Below are 9,018 nucleotides of genomic sequence, written 5' to 3' on the forward strand. Positions count from 1 at the left end.
AATGAGAATGAGTGGGTTTTAATGGGGACTTTGTGCGTTATGTAACTGACTTTTTTTTTTTTTTTTGTGATCAAGTTCCACTGTAATCAAATTCCCTGTTCCTCTCAGGCTGTGTTTACTGTGTGTTGCTCGGGCGAAGGACATGTATCATCACAAACGTCTGCTTTGTAGCTGCGTGTTGCCACAGTGAAACCCTAATGGCAGAGAAATGGATGCACACGACACACACACACTGACATGCTGACCCGCCGCGACCTCGCCCCGCTCACGTTTTACACTGTGAAGAAACACTCAGTTCATATTATATCTCCCCTCAGACAGATGGATCTGTTCCTTCTGTGCCACTTGTACGTCGCCCAGCCCTTAAACCAATCACATTCATCCTCAGCAGCCTCAGTGATGAAGCCTAAACCTAATTTCTATATATTAACCATACAGCATCTCCTCCTCAGCCAATAACAGCGTCCACTGTGGGAGGGATTTTTCATCTGGGGCCAAGGAGGTGAAGACGAGGGCTGTGTTGCTCATCTTGCTCATCTCTCCTCGATCAAAGGGCACAGCAGTGTGGCTCTGGTGTCTCGGTAACGCAGTCAGACAGCGCAGAGGACACACACACTCACACACACAGACACTCAGGAGCAGTTATGACACCCGGAGCTCTCCTCCTGCTGCTCCTCCTCACAGGTAAGATGTCCGTCCTGCTGCATGTCTAAACCTCACACCATATGGCTTGCTGTTGAAACGCTGGCCTATTTGCTTTAACAGCTAATTGATTTACCATTTTTCTTCTGGTAAGTATTAATGATGGCGGTAGTTTCTGTGTTATTATTTATTATCCAGCCACATGGGACTGTTTGAAAGGGTCTCAGTGTTACAGATTTCACAGAAAAATAGGTTTGTCTCAGTGCTGGAAAACCTTGAAAAAGTTTCAATTTTATTGTGCCATTTCCAAAGTTTGCAGAGTGTTTCGATTTTCAGTGAAGTGCTTGAAGAAATTGTGTTATTTTGATAATAAATACCTGAGTTGCTACAATAACTTCAATTAAAACTGTAAATGTAAATTTGATAAAGAACATTTTATATTCAGTTTTCCCTCCGGCTTTCCTGAAGGTGTCAGATGTGTGTGTTTGTGGTTGAAATCAAGACAAGACAACAACAACAACAAAAAAAATCCTTAAAATGTATTTGAAATGTGGCAGTACAGCTGGAAACAATGAGAAAGACACAAGGAAGAAGCAAAAAGAGAAACAACAAAATCTTGTTGTCTCAGACACTGATAGACTTAGATTGGACCTCGTTATACAGGATTTTGTTTTCTACCTTTTTTTTCACTAATCAGGTGATACTTGGCTGAAAACCTACTACAAAGAGGATACATTACTGAAACAAAACTGAAAACCACTGCTGTAAAGTGTAAGGAAGTTCAAGTCCTGACTGTTGATGAAATAAAAATGTATGCAGAAAGATGAATTGCTCCTCCTTCCCAGAGGAGCACAGACTCGGATACTAACACAAACATAGCAGCGATAGCACAATTTTAATTTGCTGAATAAATTATTGGGCTTTGAAAAGTGCCTCCTAATTGCTTTGAATCCAGACGGGACGTCCTGTCAGAAAGTGTGCAGTTACCAGGATGTGATCGACCACCTGAACCTGACCAGAAGGAGCGACGTGTTCACACTGACGCGGCCCGTTCTGGACCACACACACCGCACCGTGGTCAAACTGGACATCATCCTCTATGCTATTTTGGCTGTGGTAAAAGGCGCTCCTGTGTGTGTATATGTGTGTGTGTGTGTGTGTGTGTGTCTACACGTTTTAGGTCTTATCTGATAAGTGCTGGCAGAAAAGTGATGCTGAGGGTTGTGAGGTTAGCTGTGTATGTGTGTGTGTGGAAAAAGGGGTGGACGGATGGGAAAAGTATTTAGATCTTTTACTTTTTCTTACTTTTACTTATTTACTCAAAAAGAGTCTATATTCTGACACTCGGGTTCACCGAGAGCTCTCTGAAAAAGAAAATTTTCTTTTTTTTCTTTTCAAAAACATACATAAACATATAAAACTGTTGCTTTGGTTTCTTTTGTTGGAAAGAAAAACAGTGTAAAGTAGCGATTATTAATTTTTACATATTTTTGACAGAAATTAAAGGCCTGTTGAGAGGGTTAAATAAAACATTTTAAAAAACTCTGATAATGCATCAATTATTATGAGCTTATGATATGTTTTGCATGTAAAACCCAACTGTACTGCACTAAAGTAAATGTGCTCACTCTGTCTACCTGCAGTGGTTGGTAGGTGTGTGGTGTGGTAAATGTGTTCTCACATGCGTTTTCTTATTCATAGATTGAGAAAACTCAGACGTTCATTCCCTTCATCTGGGTAATCATGGTGAGTCGTCTCAATGAATCCAGATTATTTTTTAAAAGAAATAATTTCAATTCAAGGCAGTCAAGTGAATTCCCGCTAAGATGACAGTCTCACCTCTTATTCAGCCTTCATCCTTTCTTTTCTGATTTGCCGGTGACTTTTATCTCTCATTTGCTGGTAATTTTCTGCAGAAGTGGAACAATGAGTTCATCTCCTGGGACCCCTCCCGCTTCTGTGGCATCACAAGGGTTTCTCTGCCCAAAAAAAAGCTGTGGATACCAGACCTGTTTATCTATGAGATGTGAGCACGTGCACCGGCACACACACTCACATGGAAACTACCACTTGTGCATAAATTAAAAACAAACAAACAAACAAACAAACAAACAAAAAACAAAACAGAAAAGTGAAACTGATAATAGTGAAAAATCAAATTAGACCTAATGCATTGTATGAAATCACAGGGAAAGAGAGAGTGTGTGAGTGAACAGGAGGCTAAGTGTGTGTGTATGTGTGTGCATGTGGTCTGTGTGAGTGCATGTGTGTGAGATTTAATTTAATAGGGTGTTTGCTGATGCCACTATATCCAGCCCTGTCTTTGGTTAGCGAGTCAGTGAGGTATGCTGTGTGCTCATTCAATTCAGTAATCAAACATTTATCGTCCACTGTTTGTCACACTGAAGGATACACACAGCATACTCACTCATGACAAATGTGGTTTAAAGCAGCGGTTCTCAAACTTTTTTTCAGTGATGTACCCCCTGTGAAATTTTTACAGGAGGTACCTCCACGTGCTGAACTTTCTGGGTTTTTCAGGATGATGAAATTGAATACTGGATATAAAATTCCGTTTATGAACTTCAATTTATATTTTAATGAATATGTATTAGGCTAAATAATATTTTTTAATGAACCTTGCATGGATGCTATTTTCTAACTTATATTTAAGCATTATTACACAAGTGGGTGTGAAGTTACAGTAATGACAGTCAAACACACCCTCGAGTGTAATAATGCGATTATAACGATTCCCAACAAAATAAAATGTATAATCAAAATGTATTCATACTGTGGGCATTTCGCTCTCAAAATATAGAAGTTTTTTGCTAGTATTCTCTCCGTTTCAGCAGAAATACATGAGATCTGATGTTAACTAGTCCTAGTCAGCCAGCCAACTTGGGCTTATCATGTTTTCTAGACATAGTGATTTCCCAAAACTGAATAAATACCACACATAGCAACACAAAACTGCTTTGCTAGCTCAATCATGTTGTAACTAGAATATCCACTGGAAAAAAAAATCATTTTTTTCATGGACTGATAGTTATACATCTGCCAACTTCTCAGTCATTTTTAACCTAACAGGTGTCGTAACAACGACTCAGCAGCACAGCTGATCTTTATCTACAACCAACTCATATTAACAGTTATATTTAAATATAGGCTACTGCTTTCCAGTGTTGGCGCCACAACAAACATATATCTTTTCATAAACTCACCGGCAGATGTTTTGTTTCAGCTGGGGGTGTGCCACTCCAATTTAACATCAGCTCCGATTAATGTGGCTAAGCAGCAAAAGTAACAACAGTAAGCAGTCACATTAAGGCTGAACAGAGTTGTATAATTTCAACCCCACCTTTCAGGGGCTTTTGCTAATCACCTTTTCGGGCTGTTATCAATTTACCCCTGAAATAAAGACCAATTTTCATAGATGTGTTGATTTAACCCATTTGAGAAACTGTGGTTTAAAGGACTGTACCAGTGATTTTCCATGTTCAGAATAGTACCCACAAAATGTTTATTCTTCATGTTTCTGCTAATCGTTGCTCAGAGCAAGCCGTCATATCATTTTTCTCCCTGTTCTCCAGCCGGTGGTTTCCATTCGTTCAGCTACGATGTGAAAATGAACGTTCAGTGACCTCAAACTTTCTTCACACCACTATCCCATTGACGTAATAAAACCATCCACATTAGTTTTCCTGAAAGCGGCAGCACTGTTGTGTTTCAGTGACTTGACATTGGGCGGAGCGATACGGCTTCTCCATCAGAAAATAGTCCTCGGAGAAATGTTTGCTTTACACAGCTAAACAAAAAAGCGAGGGATTTTGATTGTATGTTGTGAAATCTTTAGTACCCGATGCATGATTTGCAAAATGTTTTGTTATGATGTAAAATGTGGGTTAATTGTAGTAAATGGACCAAATGTTAAAAATCACTAAGTGCCCTCATTAAGTGTCCTGCTACTGTGCTATGAGAAAATTCTGTGTGTGTGTGTGTGTGTGTGTGTGTGTTGTCTCAGGACAGAGAAGGACGACGCTCCTCAAAGTCCGTATGTATATGTTGACCATGATGGCACTGTGACTCTGGAGGATGATCTGAGGGTGGTCAGCACCTGTAAGATGGACGTCCACAAGTTCCCCTTCGACACCCAGAGCTGCAACATCACCATTGGTTCTGCGATTCACAGCGGTGAGTGGGAGATACTTTCTTTTGATGCATGTGGCGTCAGACCGTCCGTCCTGTATCATTAATGTTCATTTAAGGATAGAGACAGGGCCTTCTGTCCATACTCTGCAGTACCACCGGGAAATCAAGGGGGGCAGTGTAGCCAATAGTTAAAGCAAGATTGATTTATGAGTGAGACATGAAGAAGAAATTTTTAAGAAATGATAATATAAGATAAAAAGAATTCTCCATCCTCATGTTGTGATGTACAGTATTTAATGACCTCACAGGCCACCACCATCTCAGCACTAACTCAGCTTTCGCCTCTTTGTAGCAGGAACGTTATTTTTACCTCCACCTCCACCGCCATGTGCTGCCCTCTAGTGGCTGTATTGCTCAAAGTCCCCATGAAATGACCTCACATGACTTCTACTTTCTATAAAATGGAGTATCTTAAACGGTGACATCATCCTGCACTAGTTGGCGGGAATCAAAATTGCATCCAATGAAACTTTCAAGTCTTTAAACATACATTTAAACTCTCTCATCCACCTGTCCCTTTAAATAAAATTGATATCCTACTGGTTTGCACTTGGTGCACGATCCTTACTTGCACAACATCCTGCCCAAACACCCTGTTTCAACAGGAACTGCATAAAATCATGGTCTTTAAAAATCCGTGCCAACGTAAAGGAGGAATGGAAGTATGTGGGTAGTGATGGTTACATTGTTGGAAACGGATGCATTTATTTTCATGGGTAAAATGATCATAAATGAGCCTTTACTTGTAATATTATTTTCATTCGACCCTCTGTCACTTCCCTGTCTCTCTCTCTCTCTCTCTCTCTCCCTCCACACTGCAGTTGATGAAGTGCAGCTCGTCCCGTTCTCCAACTCGTCCCGGGCCACGCAGTTTTCTCGTGAGGTGATGAAGACGCAGGGCGAGTGGGATTTTCTCAACCTGACGGTCTCTAGCAACTCGTTCAATTTCGAACACGGAGATTGGGAAAATTTGATATACACTGTGCGCATCACAAGGAGACATTCTGTTTTTTTTTTTTTTGTTTCAATCATCAAACTTCAGATTATCTGTTGCATGTGGCAGATCCAGCCTGACTCTTGAACATGTGCTCCTAGATCACCATGAAGAGGAGGCCTCTCCTCCACATCATCAACTTCCTGTTGCCCATCCTGTTCTTCCTGTGTCTGGACCTGGCCTCCTTCTTCATCTCAGATCATCGGGGGGAGAAGCTGGGCTTCAAAGTCACCGTGCTGCTGGCCATCTCAGTGCTGCTGCTCATTTTGAACGAAATCCTGCCCGCCATGTCCAACAAAACTCCGCTCATAGGTACACCTGGGGATCTCAAACTTTTAATTCACACTTTAATTTTCTCCCATCCAGATTATTGTAATTCCCTCTACAGATCATGTAGAGGGAACGTGATCTGTAGAGGGAACTGTGCCCCAGACACAGATCATGTGTCTGGGGCACAGGACAACTGCTATGGAGTTCCACAAGGGAGATGCCTTGGTCCATTACTTTTCTCACTATATATGCTGCCCATCAGAAAGCACAATGTATGTTTTCATAGTTATGCAGATGACACACAACTGTATATTTCTGCCAAACCAAATGATGCTACAGCGATAAATTCCATCACTACCTGTCTTATGGCAGTGAACAAATGGATGAGCGATAACTTCTTAAAGTTAAATGAAGACAAAACAGAGATCCTGTTAGTTGGCCCCAAAACAAAAAGAGAGATGCTGTCCATTAACTTGGGGAAACTGGCTCCCAGGATTAAAGCTGAGGTTACAAGTCTTAGCATTGTATTGGATTCAGATGTTAGTTTCAAGTCCCACATTAACAAGGTGATGACATCATTCTTCCACCTTAGAAGCATCGCTAAAGTGCGACCATATATAAATCAAAAAGATGCTGAAAAACTAATACATGCTTTTATCTCAAGCAGACTTGACTACTGCAATGTACTTTTTACCGGCCTCCCAAAGAAAACTACTGACAGACTTCAGCTCATCCAAAACTCTGCTGCTCGCTTATTAACCAGAACCAGGAAGAGAGAGCATATTAGTCCAGTCTTAGCTGCCCTACACTGGCTCCCTGTAACATTTAGAGTTGACTTTAAGGTTCTCCTACTTGTATACAAAGCACTTCATGGGCTGGCACCAAGCTACATTGCCAACTCTCTTATTGGCTATGCACCCCAAAGAACACTGCGATCGTCTGCTGCTGGTTTATTGGTTCCCTACAACAGTCGAAAGAAAATTGGGGATGCCGCCTTTATTACTTACGCCCCTAAGCTTTGGAACACACTACCTTTAGACATCAGGGAAGCCAGCTCACTAGACATCTTTAAAAGAAGATTAAAGACCCACCTTTTCACTTTAGCCTTTAACTAGCTCCTATTTTATTCCACACTGTTGTCTTTTATTGTTTTATTTGCATCTTTTGTTTTATTTCAAATCTTATTTCAATTTTTAGCCATTTCTTTTTAATTCCACCCTGTGCTGTGTTTTATTCTTTTTAATGTTTTATTTAATGTGTTCTTCTTTTTATTGTGAAGCACTTTGAGCTGCAATTCTTGTATGAAAGGTGTTATACAAATAAAGTTTTATTATTATAATAATTAATTAATAATTTATTATTATTATTATTACACACACCTCGGTCAAGCCGCTTTAAATCATTTACAACTGGTTCTGAATGTCACTGCTAGATTATTAACTAGAACGAGCTGTAGGTCCCACATTACAACCGTTTGTGCTTCCCTCCTTTGGCTCCCCGCAAAATTCAGAATAAACTGTAAGACTCTATTGATTACATATAAAGCCCTACATGACTTTGCCCAGTTACATCTCCGATATCCAATTCCTCATACCACTTCTCGACCACTCTGATCATCAAATCCTGGCCTTTTATCCATCCCTGTGCAGCCTTAGCTCCGACTCTCTGGAACGATCTTCCCCAGCCAATTCAATTTGCTGGACTGTTTCAAGCGGCTTCTGAACACTTGTTTTGATAGACAAGCCTTTCCATAGATCTCTATCAAAGATCGTTGGAATCTATATGATCTATATGTCTTCTCTGACAATTTTTTATGTATTTGTCTCTTTATGTATTTATTTTTATTTTCCGTGTGTGAAGCATTGTAAATGTTTTAAACACCACTCTGGGTTGTTATAATCTTTTACTCACACTTATTCCTCATTCCAGCGACCTACTGCATTGTGATTTTTGCTCTGATGCTGCTGAATCTCTTGGAGACAATCTTGGTGACGCATTTGATGGAGAAGGACTCTCCAACCCAGGAGAGCTGCAGGCTGAGAGACAACTGTGAAGGCAAGCAGGGTGAATCTAAAACTCATTTCTGTGACAGAGGTGAGACCCACTACAGCTAAAATGAGAGCTTATACAATCCTGAACCAGATCACAGGTTAATCAAGAGTAAATGGATCAGTTTGCAGAGGCTTTTAGAGCTTTGCTGGGTACAAATTTTTCTTGATTTGGATGCGCTGAATCATTTTGTTTGGGTGATCACTGTGTTTGCAGAGGAAAAACGAGACAATCACTGTGTGTGTGTCTGTGACATGCCTGGTGGTGACACACCATGTGAACTGCTGCCCATGGCTGAACAGGTTAGGACTCTGGTCGACTTCTTTAAAAAAAAAATAAATAAAAATAAATCTTGACAGCATTGTCAGTCATGGCAGGATTTTAACTCCAGTCCGCTGTGTCCAGGTGGGGAGCGGCAGGCCAGCAGGAGAGTGTGGTGTGCTGCTGCTGATCCTGGAGGAGCTGAGGAGGCTGCAGAGGAGCCAGGCGTTGCTCCTTAGCGGCACGATGGACGGAGGGACGCCGGGCTACTGGACCAGAGCCGCCACCAAAATCAACACCCTGTTCTTCATTTTCTATGTCGTCACTGTCTCACTTTTTCTAATATTCATGTGTATAGAATGGAGCTCTTAGAGAAGTTGTGTCCTTCTAGACCAAGGATACTCAAATGGCTTTCCCCTGGGGGCCACTTATACAAAACAACATGTGGCCAGAGACTATTTAATAAACAAATATTAACAGTATTTATCAGATAAAATAAATAAACATTAAAAGGCCCATAACACAGTTTTTTTTTTCTTCAATGAACTGACTTATAAACTAAATTAACCTGAGACAAGGACTGACAGATA

At 40.8% G+C, this 9,018-nt stretch overlaps 1 protein-coding gene across 1 annotated transcript; it reads left to right on the forward strand.

Annotated features, from left to right (window-relative positions):
• The first annotated feature begins 644 nt into the window (after positions 1-644).
• LOC115378168 (5-hydroxytryptamine receptor 3A-like) lies at positions 645-8,812 on the forward strand. Its single transcript, XM_030078349.1, has 10 exons — positions 645-684; positions 1,598-1,758; positions 2,344-2,388; positions 2,559-2,668; positions 4,667-4,836; positions 5,676-5,836; positions 5,950-6,160; positions 8,048-8,212; positions 8,384-8,469; positions 8,573-8,812. Exons 1-10 carry the CDS (start codon positions 645-647, stop codon positions 8,798-8,800), a joined length of 1,377 nt encoding a protein of 458 aa, XP_029934209.1. The 3' UTR covers positions 8,801-8,812.
• Positions 8,813-9,018: the final 206 nt, after the last annotated feature.

The sequence above is a fragment of the Myripristis murdjan genome, chromosome 19 (genome assembly GCF_902150065.1).
Source record: "Myripristis murdjan chromosome 19, fMyrMur1.1, whole genome shotgun sequence".
Classification (NCBI taxonomy): Eukaryota; Metazoa; Chordata; class Actinopteri; order Holocentriformes; family Holocentridae; genus Myripristis; species Myripristis murdjan.

Excerpts from the sequence above, each read along its gene's own strand:
- LOC115378168 (XM_030078349.1), top strand. The coding sequence starts at position 645 with ATGACACCCGGAGCTCTCCTCCTGCTGCTCCTCCTCACAG. Across the intron at positions 4,837-5,675 it reads TGGTTCTGCGATTCACAGCG|TTGATGAAGTGCAGCTCGTC; the intron begins GTGAGTGGGAGA and ends TCCACACTGCAG. Across the intron at positions 5,837-5,949 it reads GGGAAAATTTGATATACACT|ATCACCATGAAGAGGAGGCC; the intron begins GTGCGCATCACA and ends ATGTGCTCCTAG.